This window comes from Rosa rugosa, chromosome 7 (genome assembly GCF_958449725.1).
Source record: "Rosa rugosa chromosome 7, drRosRugo1.1, whole genome shotgun sequence".
Classification (NCBI taxonomy): Eukaryota; Viridiplantae; Streptophyta; class Magnoliopsida; order Rosales; family Rosaceae; genus Rosa; species Rosa rugosa.
Genome location: NC_084826.1, coordinates 17,089,954 through 17,111,912, shown reverse-complemented (window position 1 = coordinate 17,111,912; position 21,959 = coordinate 17,089,954). Strand labels below are relative to the sequence as shown.

The 21,959-nt window shown below is 38.4% G+C and overlaps 3 protein-coding genes across 4 annotated transcripts; all 3 read right to left on the bottom strand.

Moving 5' to 3' along the window:
• Positions 1-2,895: 2,895 nt before the first annotated feature.
• On the bottom strand, positions 2,896-3,861 carry LOC133722937 (uncharacterized). Its single transcript, XM_062149784.1, has 2 exons — positions 3,560-3,861; positions 2,896-3,316 (listed from the first exon to the last, which is right to left on the bottom strand). Exons 1-2 carry the CDS (start codon positions 3,859-3,861, stop codon positions 2,896-2,898), a joined length of 723 nt encoding a protein of 240 aa, XP_062005768.1.
• Positions 3,862-5,562: 1,701 nt separating this feature from the next.
• On the bottom strand, positions 5,563-10,463 carry LOC133721904 (pentatricopeptide repeat-containing protein At4g21065-like). 2 transcript variants are annotated; one of them, XM_062148679.1, is made up of 2 exons: positions 8,405-10,463; positions 5,563-6,131 (listed from the first exon to the last, which is right to left on the bottom strand). In XM_062148679.1, the coding sequence occupies exon 1, from the start codon at positions 10,293-10,295 to the stop codon at positions 8,433-8,435; it is 1,863 nt and encodes a 620-aa protein (XP_062004663.1). In that variant the 5' UTR covers positions 10,296-10,463; the 3' UTR covers positions 5,563-6,131; positions 8,405-8,432. The 2 variants fall into 2 exon arrangements, with proteins under 2 accessions (XP_062004663.1, XP_062004662.1); XM_062148678.1 differs by lacking the exon at positions 5,563-6,131 and adding an exon at positions 6,254-6,726 and having other exon boundaries at positions 8,405-10,462.
• Positions 10,464-10,601: 138 nt separating this feature from the next.
• Positions 10,602-17,442, bottom strand: LOC133721903 (kinesin-like protein KIN-5C). Its single transcript, XM_062148677.1, has 23 exons — positions 17,119-17,442; positions 16,848-16,977; positions 16,605-16,763; positions 16,170-16,519; positions 15,948-16,086; positions 15,737-15,834; positions 15,492-15,648; positions 15,128-15,197; positions 14,958-15,034; positions 14,561-14,614; positions 14,382-14,462; positions 14,189-14,300; positions 14,013-14,099; positions 13,752-13,927; positions 13,472-13,633; positions 13,241-13,348; positions 12,891-13,049; positions 12,729-12,812; positions 12,436-12,641; positions 12,208-12,309; positions 11,814-11,923; positions 11,401-11,552; positions 10,602-11,104 (listed from the first exon to the last, which is right to left on the bottom strand). The coding sequence occupies exons 1-23, from the start codon at positions 17,178-17,180 to the stop codon at positions 10,907-10,909; spliced, it is 3,033 nt and encodes a 1,010-aa protein (XP_062004661.1). The 5' UTR covers positions 17,181-17,442; the 3' UTR covers positions 10,602-10,906.
• Between the last annotated feature and the right edge of the window lie 4,517 nt (positions 17,443-21,959).

Below are 21,959 nucleotides of genomic sequence, written 5' to 3'. Positions count from 1 at the left end.
ATAATAATAAATTCCTTCTTTTTTTTCTGTTTTTTCATTTACTTATTTTTTTTTTCTGTTTCTTCGTTTTTTTTATTTTTTTAGTTTGTCTTCAACCTATACACCACAAGTTATAATACGTTTATAAAAACAAAAAAATACTCTAGGTGGTTGAAAGCCGCTCGCTGGTCTACGATATTTGTGATATATCTCCGATAAAATGAAGAATTTTAGGATATATCCCCAATAAAGTAAATAAATATCTGTAAAAAATAATTTTACACTTTATCTGTAAATAAATATCTGTAAAAATGATTTTACACATATATTTCTTCACTTTATTGGGGATATATCCTAAAATTCTTCACTTTATTGGAGATATATCACAAATATCGTAGACCAAAAATGATTTTACACAGATATTTCTTCACTTTATTGGGGATATACAGATATTTATTTACAGATAAAGTGTAAAATTATTTTTTACAGATATTTCTTCACTTTATCGGAGATATATTACAAATATCGTAGACCAGCGAGCGGCTTTCAACCACCTAGAGTATTTTTTTTTTGTTTTTATAAACCTATTATAACTTGTGGTGTATAGGTTGAAGACAAAATTTTTTTTAAAAAAAAAAAAAAAAAAAAAAAAAAAACGAAGAAACAGAAAGAAAAAAAAAATTATTTTTATTTTTTTATCTTGAAATGACCATTTTAGCCCTCAAGGTGGATTCGATCATCAGAGCTAACGTCCAATTTGGACGGAATAGGAGAAATTGGACACGGCTGATTGAAATTGGAAAGTTTGGGGGGTAAAAATTCAAAATTGAAAGTAGAGGGGGTGAAATGATGACACCCCCAAACCTCAGGGGGGTAAACATAAATCAATCCATATTTTTATATCCAATATGGTTGAACAAAGGTTAGATCAAAGTGTAAATGAAAATGCCGAATCCCGGACAAGATGGGTGAATGAGGAAGATATTCAATTGTGCAAGTCTTCAAAATATGTGAGCCAAAATCCGGCTTTGGGTAAAGATCGAAAGAAAACCTTTCTATGGAAGGGCGTGAAGCAACACTATGCCGCAAATTGGAGTGGAAAGGTCTGATCATCTTCCTCTTTGATCAGAAGGTGGAAATGTTTGAAGATAGAACTCTATGAGTGGCATTGTGCATTAAGGCAAGCTGCTAATTAGTACAAGAGCGGTTCGAATGCAGTTGATGAGGTATGAATTTTTTAATAAATAATTTAATTTCTTGATACATTATAGTTAAAATTATTACTTGATAAATAATGTAGTAATTATAATATCATTATAATTGTACTAATTGATTTTGATTGTAATACGACATACATTATTACTAATTAATTTTTATTGTGAAACGGTGAGATACATTGTAATTAAAATTATTACTTTATAATAGTTAGTTAATTATAATAGCGTTTATATTTGTACTAATTGAATTTTTTATTCTTTTTTAAATAACATAGCAAGATGAAGCGCATAAATTGTGGCATCTCGGGATGAAGAGACAATGGAAGGAAAAAAAAAATACAATTTTCTGAGTTTTGAATTTTACAAGGTTGTGAAGGGCTTTGCACAATTTAAAGACATCCCTAGCCATACAACCAGAGGAACATCAATGGAGGGAAGCCAACAGATGCACACACAAGCAGATGCTGATAATTCTCCCATCAACTTGGACATGGATGTAGATGAGGTAATTGCCGGTGAAACTGCAGATCCTTTGGTGAGGCCTCAAGGAAGAAAGGCTGCGAAAGAAGCAATTCGGAAAGGAAAGAAGGCAGCGAAGGATCAAAGTCATTTGTCAACCGCTATCGAGAGTATAGCGAGCAATCAAAAAGAGGCAACCGCTGTCAAGAAAAAACTCGATGAGGAATTTGCTCGAAGTCTCCAAGAGGAAAATCAACTAGCGTGTATCCGCTTGCAAATGGATATGATTCAAGAGAGGGAAGAACGAATTATGGAGATGGATACAAGTCAGATGATGCCAACTAAAAAGCAATATTGGTCAAGAAAGCAAAAGAAGATAGCGGAGAGAGAAGATGATGAAACAAACGGTGTGTCAAGTTTTCAAACACCTTCTATGGATGGATACTATCTGCAACCACAATTCCCCGGTGGATTCCCACAACCACATTTTGGTGGTGCATTCCCACAACCACATTTCGGTGGTGCATTCCCACAACCACATTTCGGTGGTGCATTCCCACAATATCCTTACCTGATGGATTCCCACAACCACCTTCACCGGGGGTTTTCCCACACAACCTCCTTTCCCTGGTGGATTTCCACAAGTGGATACTATCCGCAACCACCTTACACCGGTGGATATCTTACACAACCATACTTTTCACCTTTATCTACTGGTGATTCCACCAACCTTCACCCTAATGATGACCCTTCAAACACAAATTGGATTCCTAGAGAAGATGAGGATCACGATGAGAATAATTAGGTGATTATGCATGTTGTGTAATTGTATTGTACTTATTCCTAATTTTTCAATTATGTAAGCATAAATTTTATGAAATAATGGTTGTATTTGAAAATTTCATTTATTAAAGCACACACCTTACATTAAAAATCATAGCACACAAACAACATAATACAAGTCAAATTAAAAGCACAAAAACAATAAGAAAAGCACAACTCGGACCGAGTTTGGCTAGACATTAGCCAATTATTCAAACATCTACCTAAATCTAGATCTGCAAGTAGCCTTGAATGTTCCATAAATGCTCTATCAGATCTTCTTGAAGGTTTGAGTGAGCGTACTCACATCTATTGGCATTATATCGATCCATGAATCCGTTGAAATTATGACCATTTATACCAATAGGATCAAAGTCATCACCGGTCGGTCCTTCCCAAACTGTAGCCAACCTGGGCCTCATATTGTTCTCCTCTTCTTCATCGGACTCCAATTCCTTATCGTTGTCCTCTGGTCTTTATCCTCAACTATTATGTTGTGTAATATAATACAAGTCAACATGATGTATCGAAGGTCTTCCCTATCCCACCCACGAGCAGCTCCTCTAACAATACTAAATCGCGACTGTAAAATATCAAAACATCTTTTCACATCCTTCTTGTACCCCTCTTGAGCCTGGGAAAACTTGAGATCCTTGGGTCGTGTAGGCCTTGGAATTGTTTTCACAAAAGTTGCCCATCTAGGATAGATACCGTCAGCAAGATAGTAGCCTAAATTGTGAATTCTGTTATTCACTTGGAATTGGATCTGAGGTGCTCTCCCAACAGTAAGCTCGTCAAACAATGGGGACTTTGCCAGGACGTTGAGATTGTTGCATAATCTGGGCATTCCATAGAAAGCGTATCATATCCATATGTCGTACGATGCGACTGCTTCGAGGATGATAGTGGGGATACGTTTTCGACCGCTGTATTCTCCAGCCCAACCGGTTGGGCAATTCTTCAATTGTCAGTGCATGCAACCGATGCTTCCAATCATCCTAGGAAAACCTCTTCTTCTAGCTTTGGCGAGCAGTCTTCGGAGGTCGGCCAGAGTAGGAGCCTGGAGGTATTCCGCCAAGTACAGATTAAAGATTCCTCTTGTAAATCGTTGAAGAGCCTCGATGGAGATAGATTTTTTCATTCCACAATACTCAGCGCATTGATCTGCCCCAGCACTGTAAGCAAGCATTCGTAAGGAACATGTCAGCTTCTGCTCCAGAAGTAGTCCGACTTTCTTGGCAGCATCTGATTTCTGAACAAAGTACCGGTCATAGTGGCAAAGGTCACTAGAGATGCGGTTGAAAACATTGTGACTCATCCTGTATCGTGTTCGGAATTCCTCATCATTGAAAACTGGATGTTGAACAAAGTAACCTTCCATCATGGTTTTCCTCTTTCTTCCATAAATCACTCCTCGTTCGGTGCACGACCCGGTCGGGAACCTCGTCGTCTAGGTTGATTAGCAGATTCAGCTTTAACGACTGCTGCGATCACAATGGCATTAGTCGTACACATTTCTTGATATTCTTCATCTCGAGACTGTCGAATCTTAGCCCACAACCTCTTCATTGAAATGAGGGGAGGAGAGGAAATGTGTAACTCTAGAGATATGAAAAATGAGGAGATTGATGAAGATCAGATTGTGTGTGAATGGAGTGATGTTATTTCCTCTATTTATTGACGTTTTTCACATCAAACATGATCCTCCAACTAGGACATGTATCAACACATCGACATTCATAATCTTATCCAAAATCTATAAGATTACAGCAATTATAACCGTTAGATTGAATAGTATGCAAATAATCTGGTTCATTCAAAGTTGTCGGTGGTTTTTTGGATTTTTTTTCAAAATAATTGTCGGTGGTTGCTTCACTCATTTCAAGAAAAATTATCGGTAAATGCAGGTGGCTCGTAATTTGTCCACCGAAAATTCTGTAAAATAGTAAATTGCAGTTTTGAGGCCCCAAACGATCCCAAAAGCACGAAAAAGTCCACACGTCGTGCTAAAGCAACAAGTTCTGTTCCTAGCGTCATTCCCTCTCCAAAAAGCTATAACAATCACAATTCTGACACCGAATGCTAAATTTGCAGCAAATCGAATTTTTCCTTAAAACAATCAAGCTACTCTTCGATCCTTGTTGCTATCCGTTCTACATTAGTTATCCATAAATGTCTATTATTACCATCTATTTACATCAAATATATTTCAATTTTACAATAAACAAATTAATAAAAAATTCAATGAATAGTAACTGATCGGTCAAGAAACAGAACTGGTGGAAACACTGTCCAGTGACAATGAACAGTGTCTTGACTCAGTGACCTTAACCTTTCGACCCAACTGGTGAACTTGCTCTTAGTACTAAAGACTTTGGGATGTGACATAAGGTTCGGAAACTTCTTGCCATCTTTCTAGTAGCAGATTCGGAAATAGGACATTAATTTCGGATAATTTGTCTGTCCTGGGAAGTATGTGTAAGCAAAAGAACGGTGGGTTCATATCATCTTTTATGTGTGTGGGACACAAATCTAAGCTGAACAAAAACTCTGGCGTCCGGTACAGCTTTACAAGATGTGGATCAACAGAGAAATGCATAATCATCGGGACATGAATTTATATAAGCAACTACATAGATTTGAATAATTTGAAGTAGCTTTTACATGTGCTTAGGGTATCATACATAGACTTCCCAATCACGGTTTTGGCTTGGGAGGTAGGTTATCAGCATATGATGGTAAATAACACAAATATATGATAGCAGATTGCAGATAGGGAAATCATATTTTGCAGGATGGAAAAAAAAATGTCAGGGCTTTAACAGGAAACCCTAAAAATACTAGGAAGAACGTGATTTCTGGAAAACGGAGATTGATAGGCACGTTGCAATCCTTACTGGGCAGAAACCAAAAATAACACATAACACAAGATTTTTTGTTACGCAGTGAAAACCTCAAACATGAGATTAAAAACACTGCGGGGCTCTTACTCTTGAGAACCCAAAATAAGACCAATTAACTTATGATGAAGGATATGTTCTTTACAAACTTAAATAGCACTTGCTCGGCTACAATCACTAGACATAACTAATGAGAAGTTTGTCTTCAATCTTGAACTCCTTCTTCACTTAAATGATCTTCGACTATTGCTCTTCTTACTTCACAGCTTCTCTACTGATCTCAAAAGAATTTATGCATATGAGAAACACGACCAAGAACACTTAAGCATGGAACAAGTGTCCTTGACTCTTATGACAAAACCAATCTCAAGCAAGCAAGACTACCAAGTTACTTCTTGCGTCCCTCTGCCTATGACCGTCCTTTTCTCAATATATATAAGGAGGCCGTGCAATACACAATCAAACAGATTTCTACCCTAATTCGACTTCTACATAGCTTTTGTGTTAAAGATAATCAATTAAAGACACCAAATCCTAAAATACTTAGGAAATTAATAACACAATTTGGCAAACAGAAAAATATCTTTAAATAAAAAAATATTAAACCCCAAAGATATTTTTCTAGACCAACCACTAATTAAAACACGGGACTGACCATGTATGCATTTACCTAAGATTCTCTTGGATCAGCTTGTAAGATACATCAACATTTTGTATGAGAATGCCAATACAGCAAGTTGGTCAAAACTTGTACCTACAAAACCAAAACCAAAAAGATGGTATCCATCACAATCGGTTAGTCCTAGAAACAGTAGTAAAAGTTGAAGAAACAACAGACTAGCAAAGAAAAAAGCGCTGAACAAAACAAACCAACTAGAAGACTAAATGTTGTGGTGTCATTCTTGAAGAATTTCGAACAGTACGCTACACTTGTTCTTAAACTTTACTTTATCCTGAGATAACACATTTTGAATGTCCATGAAAAAAGATCAACATACTGTTAGAGAACAACAAAATTTAAAATCTCCATCGTCCTTTACTTTGTGGTCCATTTCTCTTCCACGGTCCACTTATTGCAGGCTTATCCCCTTAAAAGTGAGTATTTGAGTAGTTAAATTCGTTAAGTTTGTGTATCTTTTTGCATCGGCCAAGAACATATCAGCATGGTTATAATCAATAAGGGCTGCAGCCCCGCTGATTTGGTTCTTGGATGCGTGAACAGCTTGCATGTCCTTTACAATTCCCACATCCTTGAAATTCGTTTTACAGTGCCAAGCTAAAAACTGTGTAGCAAAGCCCTCTTGTGCAACATTGGGACATTGAGCATAAGAGCATGTTAGAGAAGCAACCTGCAAACCAGGAAATAGTGGCAATCATAATATATGATGGGCACAAAGTAGCTTATAGATCTGTAAGTTTTGCCCAAAAGAATTCAGAATCCAATGCAAAAACAACAATGCAAAGATAGTTAGAGATGCCCTTCCAGGTACAGGTCTTAAAATTATCAGTAACCGTATAATAATAGTCCACTCCAAGTTACAGACTCAAGTATAAATGGCCGGGTCAACAATAGAGATAAAGGCCTCATAAGAACTCCTCTCCAATAGGAATATTGTGAAGTGTACAAATATACCTCCAAGTCTTTTCAAGTGAAAGGAACAGAATTTATTGATTGATTGCATCACTACAAGCAAGGAATCTGATTTCAAGATAATGGGGAAGGATCATGAACAATGGACAGGACAAGGAAGAGGGTAAAAAACAATTTAAGAAGGTTTCATGCAAATAAGATTATTGTTTGAGTTGCTTCAAGGGTTCTTTGAATTTGACAAGTTAACTTCGGTCTGGATATCTTCTTTTTCAAGTCTTTTTAATTCTAGGACCTATGGGTTTGAAGTTTGATCACTAAATGCTACAAAAAGGAATCTAAACTTTCTTTAATAATCATTGGCATGACTAAAACACAGATATTCGTCTCGCAATAGTACCTCACATCCATGCCATAAATCGGCTTATCTAAATGGATCTGGATGGATGGCTGTGGGTAAGGCACCGCAAAATAGGTTTGTTGTGTTAGCTTTAACAGATGGAATTGAAACACCTCTATGTGACTAACAAGGAAGTCTTCCCTACCCCAGCTGCCCAATACAGCTAAGGATGTGGTTCTGTTTCAAGTTTTAAGTTTAATATTAGCTACAATCCTTTTATAAATTACATTTACAGAACTCTTCGTTCACCAATGGAGATGGCACTTTGTCCATACACTTTGTCAAGGGTCATATTACTATTCAACATAAAAATTTGAATTTGGCATCACTAACTGAATATTATAAAGGCTCTCATTAGAGTCACCTTGGATATGCAACATCCCTAACTGTCTAGCTGTGAAGGCAAGGTTTCATACTTTCATATAATACAGTAACAGTCTGCATGTTAACCTTGATTTTGGTCTGCGCTCTTTTCGAACCTGTATACTATTGTTATTCACATCATCCTGAACAGGTAGGTGAGAGTGAAACTACATAACCCTTTGGAGGACCATGGTGAAACAAGGGACTAAGGCAACTAAATGGTGTAGAAAACAAGACCAAAAGTAAACGGAAGGTGAAATGTAGAGTAAGGCACAAGGAGATGCTGGAATCAAACTCAAATTGCAATGCTCAAACACTAATACAAATTGCCTAGACGATGCTTATACAAATCAAGACCTCAAACATTGATATGATATAGTTCAAATTCATGTTCCTTGTAATATACATTGGAATAACTTTTGCAACTTAAGTGAATTCCAGAAGCAAGAGACTAAGCAAGACAAAGGAAAAGCATAAAGATCAATTTTTTATAGCAACATATTCAGGTTCTCATATACATCATTCCAGTTTATCAGTATAATGACATAAGATGTCATTTTTTACCAACATCGACTCGCAAAAGTTCCACATGGCCTCTAAAGGTGTTCACAATTTTGTAAACCACAACATGTATATGTGTCATTGATGTCAAAATAAGCAAGACAAGAAATCTAACCTTTCTGCCTTGGTAAAACAAACTTCAATTACCAATAATCTCCACATGAGCAGGTCCCTTCCCTGAAGAGGTGAAACCGGTTTGCATCACGGACAATAATCTCCCTATTTGTAATAGCTGATACAAACTTGCTAAATGTGTGGCAGTCACCACAAACCCTAAGATTCTTTGTAATTCTAATAGGAGTTCCATCAGAAGTGGCGATAAGGCCAAATGCAATTGCCAACTTCTCACTATGGGTGTACAACATATCCACTTTAACTTCCTCATCAACATCATGCAACACAAAATTCGTATCAGGAACATAACCAGCCAACTCCAGTTTGTGAGTCAAACTCTTCAGCATAGCATAAATGTTTTCTGATTGTGGATGAGTTCTATCAGCAACACCAAATTGGTAGTTTTTGTCGTCTATCTCAATCCAAGTATAACCAGGAATTTTCTTTAGTCTCCTCTGGGTCATCAGATTTCTCATCTTCGCCACTTCTTTCCACCTCCCTGCTCTTGCATAAATATTTGAAAGCAATACGTAATGCCCTGGGTTTTCGGGCTGTAGTTCAAGCAGTGAACTAGCTGCCTTTTCTGCTAGGTCTAGATTCCCATGGACTCTACAGGCCCCAAGCAAAGCACTCCATAACCCCTCATCTTTCTCAACTGCCATACTCTCGGCCAATTTCAAGGCCTCATCAAGTTTCCCAGCACGACCCAGAAGATCCACCATACAAGTATAATGTTTAACATCTGCTCTGACAGCATATTCATCCCACATCAATGAGAAAAACCGCAGACCCTCTTCAGTCAACCCAGCATGACTACAAGCATATAATAGTGAAATAAATGTAACTGCATTTGGTAACACTCCACTGCTCAACATCATCTCAAATATCTCAAGAGCTTCCTTGCCGCGCCCATGATAACCATAAGCCGCAATCAGGGCACTCCATGTTCTAACATTCCTCACTTGCATCCTGTCGAAAATTTCCCTTGCGGAACCAACACACCCACACTTAGCATACATATCAATCATCGCCGTCCCCAAGATCACATCCAAGTAAAACTTATTCCTACGTATATAATCATGAACCAGTCTGGCCTTATGCATAGCCCCAAACTTTGCACAAGCATTAACAACGGTCACCATAGTAACCTTATCTGGAACAACACCTTGATCTATCATCCTATCAAACAGAACCAAAGACTCACTCGCATTCCTGCACTCAGCAAACCCACCAATCATGACTGTCCATGTTACAATATCCCTGTTAGGCATATTATCAAACAGTTGGCGGGCATCATGTATAACCCTACATTTCGCATACATGTCCACCAGAGCAGCACAAACAAAATTATCCGAAAGCATCCCATGTTTCAGAACAATGTCATGAACCAACCTGCCAATTTTCAGGTCCATCAAATCCCTACAAGCCCTTATCACAAAAGGCAATGTGTAATTATCCGGCGGCATCCCACATCGAATGAGCTCCCTAAATGTTCTAAAACCATTAGCAAAGTCACCACCCTTCACAAACCCACCAACCATTACACTCCAAGAAACTGCATTCTTCTCCACCATCCCACTAAACAGAGCATAAGCGTCACCCAACACCTTATGCCGTGCATACATGTAGAGGAGCTTGTTTGCAACAGTGAGGTTTTGGAGGATTCCATTGACAGCAACTTGGGCATGGACTTGTCTAATGTGGAAGATGTTTCTAGAGCTCTGCAGGGCAGTGATGAACAGCTTGGGGGGTTGAATTCGAGGTTGTGGCACTTCCTGTATAAGGGTCTGGGTAATTGTGGTATCAGCTAAGGCAGCTGCTGAAGTAAACTTGGGGAATCTAAGCATGGCATGGTTTCGAATAAGGAAGGCCTGGTTTTTCAATTTGAGCATAATGAAGGTCTTGGAGTTCAAGTCTTTCACACTGTCAGGGACTAAGAATGAGGAAGCTCCATCAAGTTTAAAACCAAAGACTGAAGACGGAAACGAGAGCTTTCAAATGTTTAAAAGGAATGTGTAAATGCTTTCTGGTCTATTTCTTTTCTTCGGTGGGGTTCTTCTGTTTTAGAAACAGAAAGGAAGAAGGAAAAACAATGGGAATGATTGCTATTAGAAATAAACTACACACTTAATTTACTGAAAAATGTAAATACAATGCAGTAGTACTTCTGGCATAGGGCTCTACAGAAGAACCATAAGCAAAGAATGAAAAACTTGAGAGTATTACAAAACAGACTTCAGGTACACAGTGGGGCTAAATGAAACAGCATCAAGGTAAATTAACTTAACAACATGTAGGCACCCCAATATACATTCCATCCTATACGAGCTACACTGCTAAATCCAAAGACTGGATGTATTGGTACACTGACTGCACAAGGGGCGAGCCATGGCACGACATTCTACCTCATCCTTGTATTGAGGCAATAAAAAGTGAACAATGATGATACAGATACAAATTACAGAATTTCATGTAGCTGAGCTAGTATCACATCACGCCAGCATTAGTTGAGTTGTGTAAGTGGCGAGCGTGGTATAAGAGATGGTTTCAGCTCCTTCACATCAAATGAATCATATGAATTGTTTTCCCGAAATTCCTCAACAAGAGCTTCCATTGGCATGGCTCGTAGTGACTCGATTGTTCCCTTGGTTGGAACTTCTGGTTCGGCCTTTTCTGGTGTAGAACCACACGGTTCATAATCCTAATAGCATTCAGAAAAATAACAAATCATGAAGTGAATTGCAGAAACCACTAGACAAAATTGGGACTGGTGGTAATGACATTAGAAAGAAATTGGGAAAATTATAGGTCCTCGGTATTTTCTCGATTCATGACAATACATTACCACAGCTAAAAACACCATCTTAAAAATCAGATCAAATGCAGCATATGTTATGGATAGTAACATGACTGAGAAATTGTGTTCAACCAGAAATTGCATCAACTTTCCAAAGCTTTCCATTATAACATAGTAACATGACTGAGAAAGCAACTTACCATATACTGGTTCTGAAAGGTATCCCGCGCCCTCTCTTCAATAGATGCAGCTTGCCCACAGTGATCCTCCCGGAAAGTCTCAAGGGTGGTTGATTGAGCCTTGACAACCTCCAAGATTCCAGATATAGATTCCCGCTCCTGCTCATCCATACCTGTAGGAGGTTCCACAGCCAAAATATCACATCTCTACTATTAACCATATACAAATCTAATCATAAATCTTATGCTTAGGGAAATCTTAGCAAACCTAAATAACCAAAACCAACAGAAATGAGCACTACTGCACTACACCAGATATGTATTAACCTTTATTGACATTTCAAGATAGCATTCAAATTGTACTGTTATTCATATTTGCATGCCCAAAAGACCACACACAACGTCCATAATTACTATTGCAGCTAAATACTCACTTTCTACATGCTGAAGGGCATCCTCACTATCCTTTGCCACATCTTGCTCAACTGCAGTCCTCACTGAATTGATTTCATCATCATGTTGCTCATTACTATCATAAGCATTCCTGCACCAAATCATTTATAAAGAATTTAGAGAGATTGACATGAGATTTGCTCAAATATTATCAACAGTGCTCAAAGAACTATATACAGGAACCATTGTTTAATATACATAGGTCCTTTCTAAGCAAAAGCCGAGGTTCTTTGTCTTGTAGTTAATTTTATTTTCTTCCTATAATTTAAGAAAATAAAACATTTCAGTTGCCCACACCAAATTTAAGCCGAAGCAACATTTAACCAAATAAAAAGATATGAAAAGGGTTTTCATATGCAGTCTAATGACTGCTACCTGATGAGCGACCCCATAGCTGAAACATGTTTATTTCCCATATCATTCACAGAGTCCTGCGTCTTTTTCCAGTGCTTCGAAGCTGAATCAGCAGTACTTACACTAAACAAAGAAATGGACAGAAAAAAGGTCAACATTTTTTTTTAAAGGTCAACATTTAAAATAAATAAAAATAAAAATAAAAGATATAAATCATAACTTGGTATATAGCATAAGACATTTACTTACCATTGCTGCAGAAGTACCTCCATGCGGCAATGTTTTGCAGCAGAGTAATCAACACCATCCTTAGCATCATTCTCTGCTTGCATAGAAAATTCCATCCATTTTCTTTTTGCATCTGTGGAAATACCATCCATAGAAGAAACGTGCACATCCAAGAAAGACTTGTCTGCAATTGCACTTTCTCTGAAATCAACAAGCTTGGCATCCACCTGGCAGCCCAACCATTGATCATTTTGACAAGAGCTCGATACAAAATCAAAATTTACAACATAGCAAACCATCAACAAAACACAAACCATCTCTTTTTGACGACAAATATGATCGGTGACCAAATTAGAGATATTGGCAATAAGCTTCTCTGCATCAGATTTTGACTGCTCCTGTATAGCATAAACTTGACATGTCAGAGAATTGTAAAAAAAAAAAAAAATACCTGTGCAGTGAATGTGAATGCTTACCTCATAAGCCTTCTGAAATTCAGAAATGCTCTTCATTTTAATATCGTTAGCATTTGTCACATGATCTTCAAGCCTTTTTGATTCTTCCATAAGCTTGTGTAGAAATCCTTGAGAGTACTCAGAGATTTCCTTTGTTTGATTAATACTAGAATGGAATTTCTGTTACATACAAATAATTATAAAAGTGTGAGAAGAATTATGAAAAGTTGATATATCACTTTACAGCATAATAGAATCAAAGTCCTTTCGGAGTTGTGCATTACAATTTCTTTTCTTTTTTTTGGAGATGTTATAACCTTCAAAGACAGAATTTTCTTTACGAGTAATGTGGTACATGTCAGAGCACACACCTGTTTCAATTCCTTCGCAAAAATTGTCATCTCTCCCTGCTGTGTTGAGAGACCACTCAGAAGATTCTGAAATATCGAAGCTGATTCACCAGCCTCCGAATCTAGAAACTGATTCCCAAAAATCAATAATATAAATAAACTTGATATTGCAGAAATATAAACAGCAAAATACTGCAAAACTAGAAAGTGCAACAGGGGACAAACTGTAAAGAAACTCAGATTGCTACCTACTTCTTCAATAGAATGTGTATTGGCAGAAGCCAATGATGAAATTTCATCCAGACCAGCATTAGAGCTCGCCTTGTGCAAACGCACAACATTTTGCACTGCCTCAATATGAGAAACAAACAAAGCCCTCGATGATGCCACTTTCTTCTTCATTTCCATAACCGCCTAAAAGTAAAAGGTGAAAACATAAAAAAAAATAAAAAAAACCATTAAAAGGAACCCAGACATAAATGATCATCAATATTGAGGAAAGCTGTGGCAAACACTCAGTCTCATACAATACCTTTTCATGGGCCAGTAAAAAGGACTGACAGAGGTTCTCAACACCCTGAAGGTGTTCATTCTGACGAGACATTGAAGTTTCCACCATCTGGCAAAGGGAACCAACTCGCTTGGCAAGATCTTCCTGGTAACTATTCACTACCAGCCTATTATCAGCACTCAGCTTGTCCTCTCTACCTGCCAAATATCACAGCAGGAAAAAAAAATAATCAGTGATCAATTTAGAAACTAGAAGATTAGGTACTTAATGTAGGCTACTAACCAATTTTTTGAAACAATGAAGCATTATCCTGGAGTGCTTTCTCCAGGTCAGACTGCAAAGTGCATGCTTGAAGAGTCAAAGCATTTTCTGCCATAAATACCACAATATCAGAACAAAGACAAATAAACCCCATAAAGAATATATCCAATATCTAAAAGTGAAGAATTCAAATATACCAGCTTTTTTCTGCTCAGAGATAATAAAATCTTTCTCCTTCAGAGCATAGCGACATTTCATCAAGTCTTCTTCAGTGTTAGAAAGCAGTTTAGCAGTATGATCCAACGTTTTCTGCATGATGTTTATGCACTTAGTTTTAGTATCTCTACATAAATCCATAACTCAATACATGACTAGATGAAAATAGCTCACCTCAGTGGATTCAAGTTTGCTGCTCAAATCATGACACTGTCGAACCTGAACGACATATTTATCCTGCAGCTCCTCAAATTTCTGCTCAAGACACACCATATGGTTAGATACCAGTCATACCGCACAACACAAGTGGCAGGATATTACCTATTATTTAAACAAATATCATAGGAACAAACCTTCTGATGGGTTTCTAGGGTAAGCCCCATTTGCTCAATCTGATCAGCCATAGCCTAAACACAAGAAAAAAGAACATCAGTATACAGCAAAGGAAATCAAGAAGTCATCATATTCATGAAAGTAATGAAATAACAATGTCAATCCTCCAAATTTAGAACAAAGAGGTGCTTATTTAGAGCCACAAGTCCATAACTACCACCCACCCCACGAGAAGCAACTAATGGAGAAAAGAGCTTATGATTCATTAAGCCAAGACATGGTGATGTAAAAATATACACTTCCAACTAAAGCTGCTAACCTTATTCTATACATAGAAAAGGAATCAGAGAGATTTAAGACACATACAACACAGAAATGAGCATAAGGAACTGAAGGAAAATGAGAAAAATATCATACCTTCCTTTCACTTTCTTCTTGATAGTACCGCTCCTTTGGGATATAAACACCATTCTTCTCACGTGCAGCATACACCTCTGACCAGAATCACAATTTAATCAGCTACTTCAGATTACAGAGACAGCTTTACCTCACAACTATAATAATACCAAGTACCTAACGATTCTAACCTGCTTTAAGTCGTTCAATTTCCCCGTAAAGATCCTTGATAAGTGTTGATTTCATCATCTTTTGATTCACCTACATATAACCACAAAAAAGTACACTTAAAACAGAGCTACTATGTTTAATCATAGTAAGCAACATTAAAACTACTCGTAGTTCAACAGTAACAATATAAATTTTACAGAAAGCATTGCGCCAACGACAGAAAGTTAAGTTGGCCTACAAAGCCCTATTAGAACAAAAGTCTTCAGCGTAATAATTCTTAGGCCCATTTGTTTAAAATTCAAAACAATATGAAAATCTTGAATAGGAATACATTATTTAAAACATCTTAGATCAACACTCTAGTGCCAATATTAAATAACAAACCTCAGGCTTATTTTTTATATTTTTGGCCCTGTGTGCATAATCCAACGTGCTCAGGGTTTCTTCCAGACAATGGACAGCTGGTGAGACTGTAGCAATTATGCAAGTCTTGGTTCTTCCCCCAAGTGAATCGCGAAGTAACCTAGTAAGCTTGCTATCCCTAATTTCACATACAATTCTGTTATTAGACAATGGGAAGTAGGATGACCATCGGCACAAAAATAAAAACAAAAGATTGCATTCCCAACCTGTATGGAATATGTCCAAGATGCTCCACCAAAGCATTGATTACTCGCCCCAAAGTCAGTAAACTTTTGTTGATTTCTCCAGCTTCTCGTGCACGACCCTAGTAACCAGTAGGTGATACAAACATCAAGAAAAACAGTTTCACAGATTTAGATGTAATCCAGCTATTCCTGACAATATAATTTATTGGGGCAGTCAGATAAATGTATGCACCTCTCTAGCACCCGAACGAGATATGTTTTCTGAGCCAGCCAAATCTACCAAGTTCAACTTTCCGCACTTGATCAGCTCCTCACCTTCTGGAGTTGCTTCCTTAATGTGTATCGTGATGGAAAATAGAGAATGTGACCGACTGAAATTAACAAAACAATTTTTCAGTAACACAAAGAAAAGTTTGACATATTCTAGAAATGAAGACAGTAAAACAAGGTTTACCTAGATTGTTTGTTCAATAAAGTTTCAGCAGTGCGACGTTTCGCAGACCCTCTTTCAAGAAGAGTGAAAATCTCACTGGCACTCGTCACAATTTCCTCCTCCAGACCTCTTACGAGGACTCCACCTTTCCCATCCTCCATTAGAGGCAACTGCTTTTTCTGCTTCTCCTCTGCAGGAACCCTAGACAGTTCTTCTGGGGCAAGCAGATCGGTAATCTCCTCATTGTAAAGCTCTAAAAAAGTAACTTTTACACTGTACTCTGTGCACTGGCCCTCAAGGGTATCAAAAATCTGCTGGACAGCCCTCGGAATAACTCCAGCTCCAGGAGGCAATTCTCCATTTGGCCCACTCTGTTACAATTTCACATAGCATCAATACAATATATTGAATCATCGATACTCAACTTGAACTGATAACAAGACACACAAACTATACCTTTGCCTTTTTGCATTCACCCTCCATTGTGTAAGTCTTCCCTGTACCAGTTTGCCCGTAAGCAAAAATGGTGCAGTTGAACCCTTCCAAGACTTCATTTACTATCGGAATCACAGCTTGGTCATAAAGATCTCTCTGCTGCGCATTAGGACCAAAAACCTACAAACACAAGCAACAAAAAATTCAAATTTTTAACAACTATTCAGCACGAAACAAAAGATAGTTCCGGTTTGAGTTTATAACCTTATCGAAAGTGAAAACCCTATCGATATGCTTCCCCGCAATGCTCTGAGACACAGCCACTTCTCTCTGGTACTCATTACATGTTATCACCTGTGGCGCGTTGCTCCGCAACTCATCGTCACTAAACGGCCTAGAAAAAGAGTTCAAAATCCCAAATTAAGCAAAATCACCGAGAAATTGGGGATTTCAAAACGGTTCCCCCAAATCTAATCTAATCTTCAAAACCCTAACCCTAGACAAGCGAAAAAGAACATCTGAGATTGCGAAATACCTGCATCGAAGAAGGACCTGGACGTTGACGCCTCCTTTCTCCTTCTCGTGACGGCCGGACATTCTGAATCGAGGGCCGGAGGGAGAGTCGCACGCACCTATTTTGTCCTGCTAGTTCCAGATCCACTCCCGAAAATGCTTCGCTGTCTCTCTCTCTCTCTCTCTCTCTCTCTCTCAGAGACCCTCTATCTCTCTCTCTCTGTGATGCGAATTTGAACTGGGAAATGTTGGGCTCTCTGGGTGTGTATTGAACGAACTGAGAGAATTGGGAAGAGAGCGGGATGAGAGTGAGATTTGAAATTTGAGAGGCGCTCCTCACGAGAGATATCTACGGTTCCGTATCGAGGGATCGAGATCCGACGGTTTTGTGCAAGTGTTTCTATTTTCAGGTGTGGTTGATTGGACGGTATTGCCCTTGGTGTTTAAATTGTAACCTTGTTCGGTGAGTGGTTGCCAGATTGGAGTATTGGACTGAGGTGGTCTGGGCCTAATCTCAAATTGGGCTTCGTCTTGACTAACATGTAATTCAACATTTTTTTTAGGTCCTTGACCCATAGGTCCAATTATAGGAAAAGTTTCTCACCACCTCAACAATAAAAAGAGGTTCCCATGAGACACTCATACATTTTGGTAGTAATCCAATTTATATGATGATCATAGTTAAAAATGAGATGACCAACTAGCACACTTGTAGAATCAAAACAAATATAAATATCTCGATACACCAATTATATGTCAAGTTATTTGATTCTGTAACATTTACGGGATTATGACATATTTATGCAATTTTTAGCTATATGCAAGTATGCAATTGAAATTTTGGGGGAAACTAATATAGAGTAGTAAATATATATATGAAAAAAAATATAGAGTTGTAAATATATGAAAATTTTCAACCATAGAACCCTGACACCTTTTTGTCCACATACTGAAAAGGACAAATCCTGAGTATCACAAAGAAGCAATATCGCTGCACCTAGAGTAAAATAAGCAATGGTGCTACATCCAAAGTAAAGCTATCTGCACTTCCTCTTACCAAAAGCTTCGATGCCCAAAATTGGATCTTGTAAGGCAGCATCGGAAGCTCTACCCTACTGCACTTGTTGAGAAACATATATAAAACTAGAGCAGGCCTTTTTGAGGACACGATGTTGGATAAAAGAAAAGGATTTGTGAAGGGTGCAAAGTGTGCAACGTTTTAGAATTGTTTGTTCGTTGTGATAGTATATTTGAGTAATAATTGTGGTTAAAGTTTGAGTTTATATATATATATATATATAGAAATTAATATCATTAGAATCAATAATCATTGGTTAGAGTTTTACATGTACTTAAACAAGACAACTGGCAAGAAAATCTAGAATCCTAGCTAAGCAAATTGATAAACAAAGAATAACTCCATGTCTTCCAAGAAAAAATCATTGATTAGTTCTCTATTAGCCTAGACGCAACTGTGGGGTGAACATAACATCACTTCCTAGCAAACAAATAAGAGCACCTCCTAATTCATAAGCCGCATGAAATGCACCAGTCAAATACAAAATAATTACCAGCTCTACTATTATTATGATCTAAATTAAGATTGGCACTTAAAGACCGTAGAACGATCTAAACCGTCCAAGTTAGTCAAACTCTTGGGCTAGGCCGACCCAAATCATTAAATAACAGGTGCAGTGGCAAGGCACCCCTTGACAAATCAAAATCGCAAACAAACCAAACCAATGTCTAGGGGTGGGCATATGTCGGGGCGGGTCGGTTTCAGGCCCAAACCGACTCCGACCCGAAACAGTCGGTTAGGCCCAAAGCTCAAACCGACAACCGACTTCAAATGATTGGGCCGAATATTCGGGTCGGCCCATTTCGGTTCGGGTCAATTTAATGGGCCTTTTTTTTTTAGCAAATATCTGTTTTCAATTGCCTTTACTATCTTCTTTTTAACTTATATTTTATATACAGATCAACCCAATTAGCAAAAAATTAAAAAATCTAACAAAATTGGTTATTTCTGAGCTTTATCTGTTCTTTTATATCCTTTTTTTGTTTCAAGGTGAAATTCATAAACTGATCGTGAGAATGTGAGAACAAGAATAAGTCAAGTAATAGCCCAGATTTGCAGATTACAAGATTACAAACAATAGATCATTTGCAAATCTGGGAGAATTAACAAATCATATCAATTGCGGAGTGCCAAAGTTCTTAAAAAAAAAAAAACAATAATAACAACAACAACAATATCAAAGCTGTAAACATAGATTCTCAATTCCCAAATAGCATCACAAAACAAATTCCCGACTTCATCTCAACCCCTCCAGATCTGCTATGATTCCATATCCTACAACACATAATTCAAAAATCATAAGCCATAATTTGAATCATATATTATATAAACCCAAATAGAAAAGATATGCAAGGGTTAAAGACGGTGAGAGAGAGAAAGATAGAAGCGCAACTGCTGTGATGCGGTGGATGGATCTGATGACGCAGTGGACCTCATGTTGACGGCTTGATTTTGGTATGCAGATGTGAGAGAGGGCTGAGACGTGAGAGAGAAGAGGGTGAGAGAGGGCTGAGAAGTGAAAGAGAATGAGAGAGGGTTGAGACGTGAGAGAGAAGAGGGTGAGAGAGGGCTGAGATGTGAGAGAGAAGAGGGTGAGAGACGGCAGAGGTGAGAAAATGAGAGGCTTACTAGGGTTGTTAGTATTTATAATAGGTGTTAAGATCATGTGTGGTAAGGTGCACGTGAAATAAACCTTACCCACTAAAAATTCGACAACACATTAAAAAATATACATATATTTTTAATTCGGGCGGTTCGGTTTTTTCTGGTCTGTTTGAATCACAAAACCGGGTCCGAACCGGAAAAATCCGGTCCGGTTCGGTAAATGCAGTTTTCAGTGTTTTTTGCAAGCGGTTCGGTTACCGAACTGGAATTTCGGTCCAGTTCGGCCGATTTTTTAGTCCAAATCGGTTTTTTGCCCACCCCTACGGCAATGTCGATGAGCCCAAATTAAACATAGTGCATTAAGCCCAACCCACATAAACTGAAACCCAAACACAGAGGCCCATGTCCAAGTTACGGCAATGACAGGAAAACCATTTCTAACTTATAGCTCCTATCGCACCATCAACATCGATCGCTGCTGTGACTTCAGGTGGCCTAACCCACCAACACATCATATCATCAAAACAGAACCCCAACAACAGTTGTTTTTCAGAAAGAAAAAAAAACAGAGGAAAGTAGCAAAAGTAAAATCGTTAACCAGATCTTCTGCACCTTGAATTGCCTTCGCTAGTCACAATCACTCTTGGTCGATAGACACTGATCACTAATAACGCCACAATATGAGCCTCGAAAATCTATATAAGGAGTTAAAGTGAAATTGTTCCAAATTTAATTTGTAATCTCGATAAGTGTTGAGGACATTGGGGAAATTTTTCTGAATTTTCAAGAAAGCGAAATTTTCAATTTAGGATTCATAATAAAGTACGTGACGCGATGAGTTCGTAGAATTTTTGAAGAATTTTTCGAACACCCGAGCTAAGGATTATGATTTTCTAAAATTTCGAAATTATAGAAATTATTTAATGGAAAATAAAAATCGAGCGATGCAATCTCAGCAGTTCAACTCTGGTTGATCTGGGTCGTCGAATTAATTTTAAATTTGGACTATATAAACCCTAAGATCAAATCAGACGCCCCAGATCGCTCCAGAAACCCAGGCCCAAACCCGAGCGAACAAGGGAGAGGCATCCCTACACACTGCTCCTGCACCGTCACCGTCAGTCGGTTCTCCGGCGACGCATCATAGCTCTGGCGGCCGGCTTCTCCAACCGAGCATCACCATCGCGATCAGAAACCGCCGAAACCTCTACCTCCGAGCCTCGACCCCTCAAATAAACACGATCAGACCTTCGCCGCCAAGCCCGACTTAAAGCCTTGCGACCTCGAGCCCAGACGCCGCCGTCAGACCCGACTCGTGCTCGCTCCTCCTCTGCAGCCCATACGACAACCACGAAGACAATCCCCAGCCGCTTCCGCTGCTGTCACCCTCTTCACTAACCGCCTGGACCGAAAGACCGCCACCACGGACTGAGAAAACCCCTCGCCGCACCCACGATCGCCGCAGAGATCCCCCCCCCCCTCCCACGTCGCCGCCGTCCACGATCGTCGCCTTTCTCAAAGGAAGAAGCGCCGCCGCCAGTCGAAACCTAGGTTTCGAGAGCCAAGTCGCACCGAGAAGCTCGGAGACGACTTCTTGATTCACATCAACCAAGTCATTGTTATGCACCGAAGCCTTAAATCTAGGGTTTCTATTGTTTTATTTTTTATTTTTAAGGGCTTCAGTTTCATTGTCTTTTTGAAGTTTTGGTTATTTTCTACTCTATGATTTACTTTTTTTTTTTTTTTGTCAATTAATTAAGACCCACAAAACGTGGAGGACAATTCAACATAAACTAGAAAACAAGCCCAAAAGAAAAATAAAACACTAGACCCAAAAAAGGCCCAAATAAGGATAAAACCCTAAAGTTGGCCAACGAATAGGAGCCAAAAGGAAGTTGTCTCCATTATGAAACACATTGGTAACCAACCAGCAAAACTTGCTCTGATTGGCCATATCCAAAATTCCGACACAAACTAATAGATCTACACCATTAAGTCATAAAATCATCCAAAACACGCAAAATTGGATCACAATCTTAAAAATCAAATCATTTCAACACTAATAATCACCATCGCGAAACTACAGACGAAAGAAAGGATGTTGTCGAAAACCACCATGAAATCTGAGGATAGTGTCGATTCTCTGCTCTGTATACCATAATATGACTAAAAACATCGAA